This window comes from Teleopsis dalmanni, chromosome 1 (assembly GCF_002237135.1).
Source record: "Teleopsis dalmanni isolate 2A chromosome 1, ASM223713v2, whole genome shotgun sequence".
NCBI lineage: Eukaryota > Metazoa > Arthropoda > Insecta > Diptera > Diopsidae > Teleopsis > Teleopsis dalmanni.
In genome coordinates this window covers 198442353-198460677 of record NC_051846.1, presented here as the reverse complement: position 1 = coordinate 198460677, position 18325 = coordinate 198442353, and the positions used below count along the sequence as shown (strand labels likewise).

At 31.0% G+C, this 18325-nt stretch overlaps 1 protein-coding gene and 2 long non-coding RNA genes across 9 annotated transcripts; all 3 read left to right on the top strand.

Moving 5' to 3' along the window:
- The first annotated feature begins 4079 nt into the window (after positions 1 to 4079).
- LOC119667034 lies at positions 4080 to 4763 on the top strand. The gene has a single exon (XM_038076314.1). It carries the CDS (start codon positions 4080 to 4082, stop codon positions 4761 to 4763), a length of 684 nt encoding a protein of 227 aa, XP_037932242.1.
- A 3192-nt stretch (positions 4764 to 7955) lies between these two features.
- LOC119673699 lies at positions 7956 to 9519 on the top strand. 6 transcript variants are annotated; one of them, XR_005252169.1, is made up of 7 exons: positions 7956 to 8086; positions 8154 to 8271; positions 8413 to 8575; positions 8645 to 8736; positions 8798 to 8931; positions 9026 to 9057; positions 9144 to 9519. It is a non-coding gene; the product is annotated as an uncharacterized LOC119673699 (long non-coding RNA). The 6 variants fall into 6 exon arrangements; XR_005252168.1 differs by having other exon boundaries at positions 9002 to 9057; XR_005252166.1 differs by having other exon boundaries at positions 8993 to 9057.
- Positions 9520 to 12543: 3024 nt separating this feature from the next.
- LOC119673683 lies at positions 12544 to 13501 on the top strand. Of its 2 annotated transcripts, XR_005252165.1 has the most exons (5): positions 12544 to 12668; positions 12733 to 12822; positions 12881 to 13135; positions 13189 to 13276; positions 13346 to 13501. It is a non-coding gene; the product is annotated as an uncharacterized LOC119673683 (long non-coding RNA). The 2 variants fall into 2 exon arrangements; XR_005252164.1 differs by having other exon boundaries at positions 13189 to 13501.
- Positions 13502 to 18325: the final 4824 nt, after the last annotated feature.

Sequence of the window (18325 nt, the reverse complement as noted above, 5' to 3'; positions counted from 1 at the left end):
AAATATTGAGCTGCGTCGACATTTCGTTTAGAGATGTGTAGCAGTCAAGAACCGTCCTAAATGTAAATTGGACCGAACTCAAGGACTTTAATGCAGCTTGACTGTCTGATAGTATGTATATATTCCTGCCAAATATGTCATCTACATTCAAACAAGCTATAGCTTCCCTGATGGCGACCACTTCCGCCTGAAAGACACTACAATGATCTGGAAGCCTAAAGAAGGAAGATTTGTTCAATTCTGAAGGCAGTAACTGATAATTACTAAAAATGTTTTGATGAATTATTATAGAAAACACCAAAATATATATATATTTACACTATTTTATAAATATTATATAAACCATCATTTCAACGATTAATAATTTAATCTTTTTAAATGTAAGCAAAAATTCAAAAGAACACAATTAAAACGCAAAAACGAAAACATTGATATCAATGAAATCTATTAAGGTTTCAGGTTGGTATAATAATATATATCGAAAACTGGAATAAGTCCTCTCACGAAATTGTTCCATATATTTGTTGATACATAACCTTCTAGTCTCCATAAAGAACATAACTATTCATAATATAAATAAATATAAATATAAATAATATAAATTTTATATTATAAATTTTAAAAAAGATTTAATATTTAGTTGAGTAAGAGCCGCAATCTCTCCAAGATTTCATTCGGGTCTGCCGATCATTTTTTAAAGTACTAAGTTAAAACAATTGCGTCAATTGATTGTAACTAAGTTATGTGACGCATATTATGGAAACATTAAAGTTTGTTGAAAAAACTCAAATTCAATAGCTTTTTAATGAAGTATAAAAGTCAAACATAAGCTTATGGATTCATTAGCCCATTTAGAAAAGTTTCAAACAGACCGTTTGCACTAAGTAAAAGAATAGTAACTTGTTAACCAGTATGTACTAATCAGTAACCAATTTTTGCTACTTCTGTTATGTAGATGTTGAGATGTTCCAATATATTAGTGGTTTTCTAAAACTGAATAGCAACAAACTTCTCCATCTTCCCAAGTTTATATCACACATCTATTCTATATATACATGTACTCAGAATAAATTAATAGAAATATCGCATCGATAAGTAATATCGTAAAATCGATATAAAAGGAAAAAATTTGTGCACAAATTTTATTATAGGATATGCAACTTTTAAACAAAAATAATATATAAAAAATAATATATAATTTAAAAAAAAATATGAACAGAAGTAAAGAATTCCTCAGTTCAGCCTTTTCTTTCCATAGAACTCATTTATTGATTGGACATATCAAAATAATTTTCAAAAGTTTTTAGAAGAGTAGTAATGAAATATTTTCCGTAAGCCAGTTATACTGATAAAGTTTACTACTAACTGAGAAATATATATTGGTTCAAAGGGGAGCGCGGGTTTGTCATACTGCAAGTGACTTGCTTAATGAATAAACTAGTAATATGTCTTATGTCAGGGTAAAAATTTGACAGCTAGTATTACTTGTACAAAGTGAGTACACGTCTTTCCATACCTTACATATCCACCATACCTTTCCATGAATGAAATTTCTGAAATACAGCTTAAAACAAAGCACTGATCCATCCTACTGTGATGCTAAATAAATAAAAAATAACGTAGTATCTTATAATGTTTCTGTGAAAAATCCTTCCCACTTTAGTGTAGATCTTTTTCAGGAACTTTTTATTTTTTTATATCTTATTTTTAACACTACTATATGATTCTTCTATTTATGAAAGAATGAAGTTTAGTCAAACAGAGAGTGTATTTTATAACTTTTTAATCTTATCTTCTTCAAATAGTTTACGGATTTTATATTGTCATTTCTTTATTCTACTTTTATTCTATTCTTTCACAGATTATATTTCTCATAACTGCATAATTATATGTATTAATAATATAAATAATTTACTCTTACGATTATGAATTGGGATAATAATACTGGCTTAGTACTGATTTTACTATTAGATTTAAGTCAAAAGGCTTACGCCAATAAATGAAATAATGAAATACAATATGTTATATCGATTTTATTTATTGAGTTTATATAAAGCTTTATTTATACACCAAACAAAAAAATGTATATACCAGTAAACGGTTACAATTTACATTATAAGCATTTATATATATACCTAGCATGCATATAGTGTAGTATAGTGTTACTACTAATATAGGGTTGGCATTGTGAAGGAACTGTCAAAGTTTTGAAAAAAAATTATTTCCGCAGATAATAGCTAATTTGGAATATCAATAAGAGGTTTAATGTTAACAAAAGTTTTTAAATGAATGTTAAATTTATTAATACTTAATGTACACTTATTGATATTTAGAAGATTCTCATTCTTAGAAATTGTCAGATTTATATATTTCTCATATCGAAGATCAATATTCAAATTTTTATATAAACTTACAACTCTTTTCATCCAACTAAAATCATTGTTTTCCTGTTTTCAGTTTATTACTAATATTATTTTGAGAGTGTATGTCAAACTCTACTTAAATAAGCTCAACCACACAAAATCCAATAAAACTCCTTTATATGATGTATTTCTAGTGCTGATTACTTATTTTGGCCATTGATGACCAAACTCCATTTCGGCCACAATAAAATCTTCCTAACAAGTAAATGAAAGCGAAACGTGGTTGAAATTTATATGCTGCAACACAAAATTTTATTTATTTTATTGATGAACCCGGAAAAGGGAATTAAGTGCGTTTCACCGCCAACCTCTTACCCCATCCAAACAAATAAGGGATCCGACCGTAAACTTTGCCAGCAAAAAACAGCGCCAAATGAAATAAATAACAAATATTGCAAAACAAAACTCACATTTGGGAAAGGCAATAACTGAAAAACAAACGAAATCTCATAAGAAGTTTTGCGAAATGCGTCTGCGGTTGCGAATTTAGGTCAGTGGGATAATTCGATACAAGATACAAGATATGAGGAAAGTTGCTAAACTGTAATCAGCTGTTTACGTTTCATTTTGTATGCTGTGGTGTGAGTCGCAGCTGAATTGAAGTTTTGGTAAAGTTTTCCTGAGAAATGGGCAATATTGAACTGTGGGATTAGGCAACTGATTTGGTATCTTAATGAGACAACAACGCCAGCATCAGCATCAGCACCACAACGCAACTTACATTCTTAAGTAGTTACTGGTGACTACAGTTAAAGTTTGTTACATTTTTAATAACTTAAATAGTCACAATCAGCAGTTTTATGTGTTAATAAATATTTTTTTCTTAATAATAATTTAATAAATATAAATAACAATTATTATTTTGACAGATGTGGGCATATTTTCTATTTATACTATAAAAAACATACCCCACTACAGTTGGTAATTCCATAAGTCTTTCTCATTATGTCCTCGAAGACTGCTTTAATAATACGAATTATTTATCAAGAATACTCCAGGGAGCTGTGGTTGCGGTTATGCTGTCGTGTTTGCTAGCAGCTTTAATGGCTATTCTCCTTGGAACCAACGAAAACAATAAATGCCATTAACATTTCCACAAACTAAACCATTTGAAGACCTGACCCGAAGTAATTGCCACAAAGAGCTGCTTGTTGGCTACAACATAAATTGATGAATGATTGATTAGGACGATTATTTATTTGGAATGAGCAATTTCGTGTAATAGCATAATTGTATCTTGTTTGCGTTTCAAAGCTTCAATAAAAAACCAAATAAGTAAAAGTACGAGTATCTAAACAAGTAATATAATAGCAAAGAAATTGGGTATTCCCTCCACTTATGTCTTTAAACAATGTTAATTGAAATAAATATTTTGGAATATATTGTTGCGAAGATACAAATCGATTCAAGTTAACTGAGATAATTTTAAATTATGTCAGTTAGCTAGTAAATAAGTTTTTAAATGTAGTTGGTTAATTTTAAGAGAATAGGAAGTTGGTTATTTTAAGCAATAAAGTTGTGTGTGTTTAAGAAGATAAATAACGGTTATAATTAATACAAGTTTAATATTATTCACTTATCAGAATCCAGTGTTATCGAACGAAGCGTTAGAATAAACGTAACATTGGTGTCAGAAGTGGGATTCTGATAAATAAAATGGTTAAGCTTGGACAGTTAACCGTAGTGCAGTTAAAGCGGCAACTGGAGAAGCTGGGGCTTAGCACAGGTGGTGTTAAGACGGAGTTGCAAGTAAGGCTGCGTGAGGCTTTGGAGGCGAGCGGTATAAATGCGGAAATGGAAGAATTCCCTGAAGAGATAATTGTAGCGGGAGAAGTTAAACAGGTGAGTAATAGTGAAATGATGGAGCTTATGATGAAGATGATGCAGCAGATGAAGGAACATGCAGAGCAGACTTCCACTGAGCTTAAGAAAAATGCAGAGCAGACTTCCACTGAGCTTAAGAAAAACGCAGAGCAGATTTTCTGTGAATTCAAAGATTTAAAACAAGAGTTGTGGCAACTTGTCGGGATAACAGCAGAGGCGCAAGAAAAGTTGTCGAAAAGGGTTGATGAAACAAACCGGAATATTCAAGTGTTTAATGAGGTGTACCAGTTAGAAAATCGATTGGATGATTTGTCGTCGAATCGTCATTCGTTAGCGAGTGTTCGCCAGACTGGGGAAGTAAAATTAAAACCACCGGTGTTTGGTGGAACCGCGATGTTTGAAGTTTTCCAGTTACAGTTCGAGACTACTGCTGTTGCAAATCGTTGGGGTGAAGATGAGAAAACGGCAGCGCTGATTGTGGCATTAAAGGGCAGAGATGCTACAACAGATTCCTGATAAGGCACGTAGGAATTACCATGAGTTAATTGGCTTATTAAAGCGTAGGTATGGCAGCAATTTTATGTCACCGCTACGCAGAGTAGAACTGAAGGCAAGAGTAGATATCGAACGTTTATGCAATTTAGCGTATATTGGCAGTTCTAGTGACTTCATTAAAAAAAATAAAATTGATGTTTTTATTGATGGCATACGTGATCCAGAAACCAGACGGCAGGTGGTAATGTTTCCAAAGCTAACTTACGCTGAAACAGTTGGCAGTGCGTTAACGTACGAGGCTGCCGGTATAATGTGTTGCTTTACAGCAAAAGTACGGAAAATGGAAACTGGAGTGGCAGAAAGAAAGACAAGAAGGAAGGCAAAAGAAAAGACAGAAATGAAGGCAGGAAGAAAGACAAAAAAGAAGACAAGAAAGGAGGTAAAAAGAAATAGAGGAAAGAGAAGAAAAGAAAGAAGGATAAGAGAGAAAACAAGAAATAAGATAAGGGGGAGAAGAAGACTGATTCAAATAATGAATAGGGAAAAAAGAAACAGAAAAAAGAGAAGAAAGAAAAGGAGGAAAGACTATTTCGGTTTACATAGTTATGATTTTGTGTTAATCGGCTTTGGTATAGCTGAATCAGTTGATGACATCTGCTTGGACGAGCAAGAATCCCCATATGTTATATATGTTGAGGGTATTTCATTTGGATTCAATTCTACAGGTGAGACTGTGGAGGCTGATCCCTCATAGAGTAGAGGCTGAAATGGAGGGTTGATTTCATGTTCAGTGTCAATGGTTGAGTAACTTGTCTCTGCAAACTCCTTCGGAAGATTTCTATTTGCTTCAACTGGTTGGGAACTGTTTTTGTTTTTATTAACATCTTTTCCTGCTGAGGCATTCCTATCGTTTGTACTATTTGCATTTTCAAGAAGAACAAATTTCTGTCTTGCTCTTAAGAATTGTTCACTTGTTAAGGGGCAATCATTATTTTGAAATATTGTATCTCCTCCATATTGTCTATCCTTAGGAGACACAGACGTTCCATCACCTTTATATTTTAATGTTATACTTTCGGGTTTAGTGGCATTGCCAGATATCGAACTTTCAATCATTTTCACTTGTTTATTAAATGATTATGTATTAAATATCTAGTATACGTCAGGCCAACAATTCTTGTTACAAAACTCGTGTTTTTGGATCCCAATTAGAAGTTTATGTCCCAACGAGAAATTGTTGTTAAGCGTGAATTACGATTTATTATATATAGGAAAACGTGATAGTTGCATTCCGAATGTTATCTTCGGACTGTATATATTCTTGTACACCTTGTCAATGGCACGTTAGCAAATATCTTATTTCCTTATATACTTCTTGATACCCTAAATATTAAAAAATTTTGTTGAAGAAAGTTCGAAACATGTTTTGAAGTGACCGAGAATTTTGAATGATGACATCTGCTTGGACGAGCAAGAATCCCCATATGTTATATATGTTGAGGGTATTTCATTTGAAGTAGATTTTATGATTGCCAATGGAATTACGTTGGACTTAGAACAACGTATCCTACGGAGCGCGGTAATGGAATGTCCATTGAATACTGGCAGTGAGCATTGCGATAGGGTGAGACAGGTTCGATTGAATCGACGACGACGAATACCGGCAAATTCAGAAGCGATTGTATGGGGAAAACTAGACGCGAATAAAAGGACGAACAGATGCTGGATTGTAGAAGCCATGGAAAATGTCGGAGTCGATAATATCGTATTTGCACGAACTTTGGTGCATCCGTTCAGGATTAATCAGGAAATCAAATATGATGCGGAGATCGCAGAGGGCTTGTTGATCGCGAAGTTGTCTTATAAAGATATACCGTTAAACGTTGATGCCAACCTCACAGATGATAAGAACGTGACAATTGATGTAAATGTCTTGTTTCATGAGGATACCACAGATGACGTATTGGCTACGGGTAGTGAATTTAATGCTGATGTCAGAGATGTCTTGTTCGTTTCGGACATAAGAAATAATGAGAATAAGATGAAAGTAGTTCATTTGGAACGGTTGGCGCGTTGTCATGAAGATATGGTGACACTTGTTCGGGACGAACAAGTTTAGGTGGAGGGCAGTGTTGCGAAGATACAAATCGATTCAAGTTAACTGAGATAATTTTAAATTATGTCAGTTAGCTAGTAAATAAGTTTTTAAATGTAGTTGGTTAATTTTAAGAGAATAGGAAGTTGGTTATTTTAAGCAATAAAGTTGTGTGTGTTTAAGAAGATAAATAACGGTTATAATTAATACAAGTTTAATATTATTCACTTATCAGAATCCAGTGTTATCGAACGAAGCGTTAGAATAAACGTAACAATATGTTCGAGTATTTCTATTTTATATATAAAATAGCATTTAATTGTATTTAATAATTAAAGTACATTTTATGTAGTTAAACTGCTTTTATATTAATTTTATCAATAAATTTGGGACATAAATTGACTACTGAAGGCTTATTTAATAAATGTCGGTAATGTAGGTAATTGCTTTTTATTCTGAAAAAAGTTGGTGTTATTAAAAAATTTGTTGTCTTGATAAAAATGCTATGTAAAGGATTGAATTATTATTTAACATTAAATCGTTATTCAGATTTTAAGAAAATTAGATACTAATATTAAAATTTTTGTAAAGTGATATGCTTAAATAGACTTTATTTACAGTAAATTACACTAAAATAAATGAAAACTGTTCACACTGCTACAAATGAAACCAATCACATTTTAAGCGACTTTAAGGGGTTTTGCATCTGTGGCGAAACGAATTCCTAAACCCAACTTAACGCGTTAGAGAAGTTAAGTACTCCTATATTCGAATAGCTAATAGTGCATTAGGAATGCAAGAGTACTGTTATGATTGATAATATAGTCAAAAGATGGAAAATATGTCCCTAATTAATTTTGAGCGTTTCTTTGTTGAATGAAGGCTAATTTCCTTGATTATTAATGATTATCTCTTATCTATTGAGAGATACAATCTTTACCAATTATATATAAAATCAAGAATGATATGAGAAACTACGGCTCATTTGTCTGGGAATTTTAATAGTATCGTAATGTGTCACAAATTTAAATTTAAAAAAGTAAGCTTAGATTTCTCCAAAAAAAAATTACTTACCTTGTGGAAAAATATTAAATTTCATATTAATAATATCTGTTGAAGAGTAAACATCAAAATTAAACAAACTTTCGGCCCATACTTCCAAATTATTTTTGATAAACTTTGTCTGGAGCTGTATTTCCGAATATGTATCAAAATTTCGAAACCTTACTTTCACATGGATTCACTAATGGTACCACAATATCAATTTCATACGTATTCATCCTTATAAATTAAAAAAAAAAAATTTGTTTTGACAGTAGTTCCCAAATCAGTGCTATGAAGAACCTATGTGAAGTTAGGGACTTTAAAAATTCTTGATGTATTTGTGATTAATTTGATAACTTTGGGGTATATCACTCAACTTAACATAATAAGGTAAGTAATACAATTTTTAGTCGATTAATAAAATAAAATCCTTAATAATTCGATCCGTGTAGATCGAAGATGCCGTATATAATAAATTTGTAGTATTTGGTATTGTATATATAGATAAATTATGATTATCACAAATTTTAGTGCGAAGTGGATAACTTATGGATACAACACTCTGGATGTGATTGACTAATAGTTATTAGTCCAAATTAGTTGTCATCATATAGAACTACTCTTATGATCCAAATCACATAAGTATACTTTTGACAAGTAAAAGTATACTCTTTGCTTGATCAAGTAACATTAGGTGAAATATTAAGATTTTCATATTATATCAAATTAAATATATTAAATCAAATTACATAAATTCCCACAGCGCATATGATCTATTCAACAATCGATGTGCCGAGATTACTAAAACTTATATATACTCCCACACAATTTTTGATTCAATCGTTTGAATGATGAGTAAGTTCTTTAATCTTTTGTATTTAGTATCAAAATAGGTGTCTAATTTCTTATATTATAGTTAAAAGAAGTACATAACTAGTTCTGACAAAATAGGGGATATGAACAAGTCGCGATGCGTCTAAAATCCATAGGACCACATTCGAGATTCCAAAGTATACTTCTGCTGAGTAATTTTTACCTGATATAAATAAGGTAAGATAATATACTATTATTTATTTATTATTTATTATTTGATTACTAAAACAAGTTTTAGTTTCCATAGCGCATCTGATGTGTTTATTTACAGAATCGATGTACCGAGGTTATCAAAACTTATTTGTTAGTATTCCAAAATTTTTACTTCAATCGCTTTAATTGGAGAGTAAATTTTATAATCGAATGAATTTTTTTTTTATCCACATAAGTGCCAAATTATCTCAAATTATAGTTGAAGGATGTACTCAACTAGTGATGGCAAAAAAAGCGGATGTGAAAAATCCTGCTCCCGCTAAAATCCAATCCAGATTTCCAAAATTATTTGCGTGTTTTGCAATTTTTACTTTACCTGGATTGGATCAAATGAAAGAAATATTTTATTTTAATTAAATATCAAACAGTTATTGATATACTTAACCAATAGAAAATCAACAATCCCATTTATTTTAATTTAAAAATGAATTTAATAACTTTAATGTGATTCTAATATATAATAATGCACCTTTATTAATTGTATCTAAATATTGTATTGTAAAATTGTTAAGTGAAACAATAAACTTATCCATGATTCGATAAATGTTTTCAGTTCAAGGATTCTTTATTTATTCAAGGGAATTGTCGACCAGTGGTGTGTTAACGTAATTGCTGACCAGTGGTGTGTCAAATAAATAAAATTCACAGTAAAAGTAATACGAAATGTATACAATTTTAAAGAATATAAAGATTATAAGTACTAGGTATTCATTTATAGATTTATAAACAGATGGTTAAAGTATTGAGTTTTTTAAAGTAATATCTTTGTTAGACCTTTTTCGCTAGTGGCTTCAAATAAAAAATAAAAACTATTAGTTTAATTTGATTTTTACATCTTACATCTAATATAAATCTTTCATTCAACAGAAATTATTAATTTCCTCAAAAATACACATATGCCTCCTATGTCTCAAGCCAAACGATATTATTTTATTATTAGTTGTCAAGTAATCGAATTTAAATATATAAAGGACATACGAATTCTGGTTCAGCCTTGCACATAAGGCTGTCTGTATTCAACAAATCTTGTGAATAACACCTCATGGATGTCATGTTAACATTTTCTGTAACATGACTTCAGTAAATCGTAGTCTTATAAGTGGTGCTCGCATAAATTTGAAAAGGACATTAGAACAGAGGCTGCTGTATAAGCCAGATTGGCTTCAATCTTGTTCAAAAGTAACTATTGGTAGTTAAGACAACTCAAGCCCTGAGTTTTTTTGATCACTACAATTATATCTCGTATAAATAAAGAATACAATACTTCTAAATATTTTAAAATTGCTCTATCTTTGCAGTTTTATTATCAGAGAAAAAAATCTATTAAGCTTTCTAGTAAATTTGTTATTTAAATAATAAAAGAATTAACAAAAGGCTACTTTAAGAACATTTAATTTTTACTTATCATTTTGTTTAGTATTTTTCACTCTGTTTCCTCTATTCATTCTAGGAACTCATATTTATCATTCCTTTTCGGTTTTTGTGGAAGCATAATAATTGTAATAATCTATTAACTGCTAACGTTTTATGCATAATTTATTAACCACAAAAAATGCGAAAGGGAAGTGAGGAGACACAACAAACAAACAAGTGAACAAGCAAACAAGCAAATGGAATGAGAGAAAAAGTAAAACAGGAATAAACACATTGACCCAATTTCTTACAATGGAGCATTTGAAAATCCTGCAGACATGGCAAAAACTAAAAATGCCACAAGCAATTATGAAGTTACTAACACTCTGCAACCCCAACATGATAATGGGTGTATTAGAGCAAAGATGCGACACCAGGATAAGAGTGAACTTAACACCGAGACCATCACAATGAAGTGGAATATTTAACTTTGGAAATTACAGGCAAGACAAAGTCATGTAGCCAAGTGAGATATGGAATAGGAGTATGAAAGCATGAAAATTGTTGGGGCGGCACACATTCCTGTACGCCCATGAACTGACAGATAGACAGGCGGAGAGACAGACAGACAAACTCGTTAATTTAATATACAAAATATTTATAAGCAAATTGCAAATAAGAAAATAAATGATATGAAACAATTTTTGTATTTAAAATTTTGACAATGATTTTTTTCAATCTCTTTCAATCCCTTAAATCCATTGAATTGAACAAAAGATACTGAAGAAAGATATTCGCTGATATCACAAGGAAGTTTCCTTAGCATAAAAATTGGGTTAAGTTGTTAACTTTCTGACTATTATTATTTTTTTTTTTAATATTTTGAAATAATACAACACAGAAGACAGAAGACAGAAAACAGGGAAAGTGAAATCCTTAATGTAGCGCGACATTCGCTTTCTTTTTGCCCGTGACTCTTTTCTGGGCTTTGTTATTTCATTTTTTATTTTTCCTTTTTGCCACCGTGACAGAAACTACTTTATACTGCTTAAGGCTGCATTTATAAAGGACTACACGCTTACGTACCAACATACCGACATACCGACATACATTGCAAACATACCTAAACGTAGCCGAAAGCGGTAGTTCTGAAAGATTATTTATATCATGCGATAATTTTATATACTTTTTTTACAAAGGATGTGCTTACGCAGCATAAAACATAAAAAATTATTAAGCACAGACGTTCTCATACCGCAGATCCGTTGCTCATACCAGTGAAAAACAACAGCGACACCGAAGACAAGGACAATAAAAAGGTGAAAGTTAGACAGGAATTCAAGCGTAACAAATGAGTTGTCTCCGGAGTGAATCGCTCCAGCGAAGCTGCTGCAGGAGCGGACCAGAACTTGATGCGCAGCGATGCTAAACTTTGTGTGAGTTAAGTTAATCGCGCGAAAACTTATGATGATGTTAGCATTAATTCACCACAAAAGTTCAGCAGATGCATAACAATTTCCTTTATTCAATTTTTGAGGAACTGTTCTCTTGTTTTTCTCGAAAAATGGCAAGGACAATTTATTAAATTAGTGACGATAATTTTTCATTTCTTACTTTTAAACACAAAATATTTTTGCAATATATAAGCGGTTTAGTTGTTTATTTTAGAGGTTTTCTGTTATTTACTGCATATGCAAAAAATATTTCAATAGTAAGAACCTTAAAATGATTTTGAGTTATATTTTCAGTTTTTAAAATTATTTATTATAATGAAAAAAAATAAAACGTTTTGCTGAAAAGATTCTTAGCGAACATAGAACTATCTGAACTATCTATATCTATATCTATATATATCTATATCTATAGAACTATCTATATCTATCTGGTAAAAACATTCAAATACGACAAAGCAAATCTTAAATTTTAGTAGTGAAAGTAATACTATGTTCAGAGACATACATGAATTTCGAAAAAATCTTAATTTCAACTTTGTTTCAGTGGAATTAAGTTCTTTTCTCCTTACAAAATTCAGTTTTGAGGTTAAAACGAAATGGACTTGATTTCGTTGAAACAAAGACTGAAATAAAGGATATTTCAAATGCAACTCTGCGTAAGATAAATTTTTTGCAAAAGGTAAAGGTGTTGTAAGGTGACATATTTATTTAAAATAGTTACCTTTGATTTTTATTAAATAATATACAAGTATAATTAAAATAAGTTTTTATTCATATTATTTGACATTTTCGTTCACTTCACATATTTTGGCATTTTCATCAAAATTTCCGTAATTAAATTAGTACCTTACAAAATTTAAATATAAAACAAGAACCAGAAGGATATAGGTTAAGGTTTATCTATAATACATTTACAATATAACAAAATATAGTGAACTCAATTTATACTAAATTACAGATAGCAAATATGAATACAGAATAGCACCCACAAAATACGTATATTTCTTAATGGATTTAAGAGATTTTTGAATGATCAGGATAAGTTTTGGTGAGTTTTTCTGAAATTTTAAATTTTATGAAAAATAATGTCGTCTATATACATTAAGCGATCTTTGCGAAAACTCTAACGATCATGTGTAATGCATAATTACTTCGACTCTAATGAAACTAAGCAAGTTATGGACTTCATGTATTCCCGTATGAAATTCAAAAATCAATTGAAAAAATTAGAAAATGGAAAAGAAGTTAAAAAATAATACCCCTTTTGTGTACCAGTTTATTGGGTATTAGTATATTCGAATTTGGATAGAAGAATGGTACTATTCATGGATTTCAGAACTAAAATAGACCTTAGATCAAAAGTATATTATAAAATATCTCTATTAATATATCTTAGTACTCGTTCAAATTTTAGCATGAAGAAGACAATAACTTGCGTTATAAACACTCTGGACGAGAAATTAACCCAACTATGTCTAAAAACCAGTTTGAGATGTCATCATGTAAGATTGCACTTAAAATTTGATTTAACTATGTATCTTTGGTATCCAATCCTCTATTCTATTGTGAAGGACCATGGGAACCGAACAATTCTGACATGAAAATTAATTGATTTTTTTTGATTATTGAACGAAGGAGATGAGAAGAGTCGCATCTCACCATGATGGCTACCAAATTGAACCCTTTTTCGTCTTAATTTTAATAAAGAATTAATGGACGAAATTAAATGTGGTTTTTATTGCTTTATAATTATTTTACATATATTTTTGTAAGTGAATTTGAATTATGAATCATGATTTAATGGAGTTGGTAACAGCACTAATATTAAGACTAAGTAAAGTAGTTTTAGGTCAAACCTAGCAGTTTATATCGCCTTTATTGTAACATATAACTTTTAATTTGTTTCTAGTAAAACATCGACAAATCTTTCTCCCGATGTTAGAATTCTTTTAAGTGTAGAAATGACCATCTATTATACTATTTAGTTCAGTCACTCTAACCTTTAATAACTTGATGCTGATATCAATAGAAAGATATCTTTTGATATTATTGTTACTTTACACTTTTAATCACAATAATGATATATACTCGTACTTAAGTCTATCAGTAGCTAAGCTAACCCATCATCATCATATCCACCTTATCGATGCCTTTCTACTATAATATCCAACCACTCATAGAAACTATTGCGTAGTTTGGTGAAATTTTTATGAGTTGTTTTAATTTATAATATTAATAAAAATATTGTCCTTGTAAAGTGCACTTAATATTTTAACAATTCAGTTGTTAAGTATCTTGTTGTACTGCTTAGTATTTATAGTCTTAAACTAAACCTCGACATAATGTTCCAGCCATTAAGCATATTTTGAGAAGGTAAGAAATGAGAATGTAATTCATGAGGTCAGTTGCCTTTTAACTGTTTACGTTGTTTATGTTGAAATGTTGAGAATGGCTTCCAAAAAAATAAATATCCTTGTGACATTTATGCGCAGCGTAAATCACAACAGCTGCCAACAACAGAGCTCACAACTGCAGGAACAGGCACAGGCACGAGCACGGGCATGAGGTACTATGAGTACAAAATCATTATGTTAATTGAAATGGTGGCCTTTTTAACAGAAAGTCAGCAAGATAGCAAAAGTTGCCACTTAGTCTCATATACATAAAAATAATCGATTGAAATGATCTGAATTATTTTATTAAAAACCAAACAACACATATCAATAAGTATTGAGAATAAGATACCTTGATTAGTTTTGCATACCAATGAGTGTGTGTATCATTTTGAAACAATTAAAAAAATTCGGATATTGGCAACCATAATCCCACATTCCCACATTCCTAACATAATGAGCAGGCAGTAAGGAGCATGCTTTGTGCTCTGCTACCATCGACATTAGTAGTCATCACTTTAATTACCAGGAGTGTTTAAATAAGCATAACTGCTCAACCATGTGACAATATAACGGAGGCAGGCATTGTTATTGCAGTCGGCAGTTGAGCCTATTATGACAACATTTTCATTGTTATTCCTGCTCCTGTAAGTTTTCGACAAGCTGAGCAACAAATATTTACAGAGATCTTGATTGTAGCAGCAGATAATAAAACAAATTAAAGTAACAAATTGAAGGAATACAAAGGCGGAAAGTGCCGAATAAATGTTCAGGGTATCAAGGAACCTGCTTAGTGTCAAAGGCCAATGACCTTAAAAGCACTTAAGCGTAATCTAATGAAATAATTAATAAAAATACTTAATAGAGGAAATTTTTGTAAGGCCACATTTAGGAACTTTTAAATCAATTTAATTAAGTTTCATTGAAATAAAAAAATGTACAGATAAAAATTGTTTATGGTTATTTCTAAATATTTTAAGTTTAAATTTTAATTTTAAAAGCTTTGGCGGAAACGGTAATGAGAAATACACAGAATTTTAATTGAAAATTCCATTGAAATAAATCCTGCAAAATTTCAGCTACAAAGCGCTAAATATTAAAAATTCAGTAGGTGCCTGCATGAAATTAAAACGCTTTTAAATGAGTTAATAATGCGCATTTGCCAGCCTTGAAAAGCGATTATCATCATTAAAAGTTGAGAAGTTTTTAAAATTTAATTCCTGCATCATTTGGTGTACATTTTTGCTGTGACTACTGCATTGTAGGTGGGCGGTTGTTGACCGCGAAAACCACAAGGACCACTAACCGCAAGCCACAACCCGCAAACCATTGCTGCCACAACTGCAACGCGGTCAGTTTTCATTCCTTTCACAGCAGCATTCACTAAATTACCCGAGTAAGTCATAGCGTGCACTTTTGTTTATAGAACGTGGCATCATTGCAGTTGCTGTTTTTCCCATTTGCGGCATGTTGAGTGGCAACATATTTTTATGGCTCGTGCTGTTTCGTTTAGAGCTGAGAAAAAATTGAAGGAAAAACACTTGTCACTTGGCTGCTGTGGTTGGCTTCGTTGCAACTTTTATTCAATTTGGTTGCACAAAGTGTTAACTGGGATCCTGCGATATCCTTGCGAAATTGAAAATGTGATTAAATTCTTGATTTCTCAAATTGAAATTCGTGTTCACACTTCATTGAAATAAGTGAAAATAATTTTCAGATATTAATGTTATTAAATATAAATTGAAATGGTATTTGATCTAAGTGAAGCAATTTATTTTAGCGAAGCATTTTTCATAGTTTTATTTATGACGTTTCTAGTAAACTTCTTATACTGAAAAGAGAGGACTTCTGTTCGGGTACTGTAGACTGAGAGACCGTCTCAATAAAATAGGGTTTTCAGAGACCAGATGTTGAAACATCTGTTTCTGTAAGAGTATTGTCGGCTCCGGGACTGTCTCAACAAAATTGGCATTTCTAAGACTAGATGTTAACACGACTAAGCAAAATCTCTCTGGCTTCCTCTGAACTGACTAGCAATAGTATTAACATATATATCTGGGGGAAAAAACTTGTTATTCCTCATAATATGTATATGAAACAATATATAATCTTTGAAGATGCTCAAGTTAATCAGAAGCCTACTGATCGATGAAAAGAGCTGATGTTAGCACCAAAGACCATTTGAGTCGCGGTGCACAATATTCCCCATTCAATTATGTTAATAATAATAATATATATGTGTGTTTATCAGATGTACATATTTTATGTGATAAAGTTTGTTGCAGTTAATTCACAGATTCTGATTTAATATTACTATAAATCTTAATCTTTTTATTACAAAAAAATCTTCGGTTAGGTGAGGAGGAGAGATTGTGTGCTGAAACAGCTGTCAGCACTTCATGTGTTCTGAAATCCAGCTTATGAGTGTGTTGATGATATTTCATATTTATTAGTAAGACATGACATTTGTTCGCAATCCCCGATTTCACACTTTCGGAGAATTTTTAGAATTTTTACCTAAGTAATGAGTTCAGTATATAGTTATTAAATTCGAATATTCTTAAAAATAATCTTTTAAATTATATCTTTAATTACATTTTCATATTCGTTTAATTTATTCAGCCTTTATAATAAATTTTTTGAATCAAAAATTATACATGCGATTATTTTCATAACTGCTTGACTGCCTAAAAAGATTTAAATATACTAAAGATGAATTACTATACTATATTATAAATATATTGTATACAGTACATTGTATGAACCTGCCTGCTTTTACGATTGCACATTTCTCTGCCCGGAAAGCGTAGTTGGTGACAGGAAATCAGTATAACAGCCATATCTGCAAATATTCCAAGTGGATACTCACTCGCTTTCCACTCTTCACTCATCAGTATCGGAAGTAACTCCAGAATTAGCTGCTACAGATCCCGGGTTTACCCTAGATCACTAGTAGGGTAGGGTAGATTGTGTTCAAAGTCTGAATAATGGCCTATTCCGATACCACACTGGTGGTGGAAAGAGTAGAGTGTGGAAAAAAAGTCTTACTACAGAATACGTTTTAGCAGAGACCTTATTTTCCAACTTTCGTTATTAAATTAAATTAAAAAATCAACTTCGTGTTAAAAAAATGTTCAATCTATAAAAGAAACTCAGTCCAGTACCAGTATTCCAACTTATTCGGAACTACTAAGCTATTAAATATTTGTTTATTTACTTTTTCAGCTAACAACGGCTATAAACTTTGACCTTTCTTACTAGATTATTTTAATAATTATACTATAGTAGTATTTAGTAACTAAGTTTGTTTCAAAATATGACAATTTCATTTCCTGTTATTGCATCAGCACAGCTCATGCCAAAAGTAATTAAGCACGCATCACTTGCAGTTGAGCATAGCTGAAAATTGGGTCAATTCATAGTTGCAATAAAAATGCAATACAATCAAACTAAAAGCTCATAAGTCCTGTAAACAAAGAAGTCAAGGATTTCAATATAATAAAAAATAAATGTATGTACAAATGCATTTAAAAATACATTTTTTTTCTGCTCTTTTCCGAAATGCCCGTATACATTTTTATAAAAATATACAAAACTTATAGATATTAAAAGAGTATAAACACAGTGCACAGTACGTGATGTTATTGCCAAGTTTTAAATTGCATGAAATGCCGAGCTGTGCCTTTTCAGCGCTACTGTCAAATTACTCGTTCTTGGCAATTATTGTTATTATTGTATCTCTTACAAAAGTTGGTTATTAATTTTTAGTTCAAATATTTTTGCAAGTTTTTTGTTTCATTTTACACATATATATTTTTTTAAATTAAACATTTTTGATGAAATTTCGGCTTAACATTATCTTTATCCGCAGTAGCCTTCAACGCAAAGAGAATTAATTCGCTTAAAAAAAACTATTTCGAAATAGTTAAGAAACTGCAAAGTAATTTTCAAAATTATAATACTATCTTTTATGTATTCTTTGGTTGTGCTTTTGGTGAACATGATATTTCCAAGAGATATCTCCAACTTTATGGTTTTAATCATAATGTTGTATGTAGACTTCACACTACTATAACATCGCGAAGAAGACATCATTATCCATATAAAAAACAACTGTTCTTTATTAACGTGAAAATAGATTTCGACTTAAAGATGTTA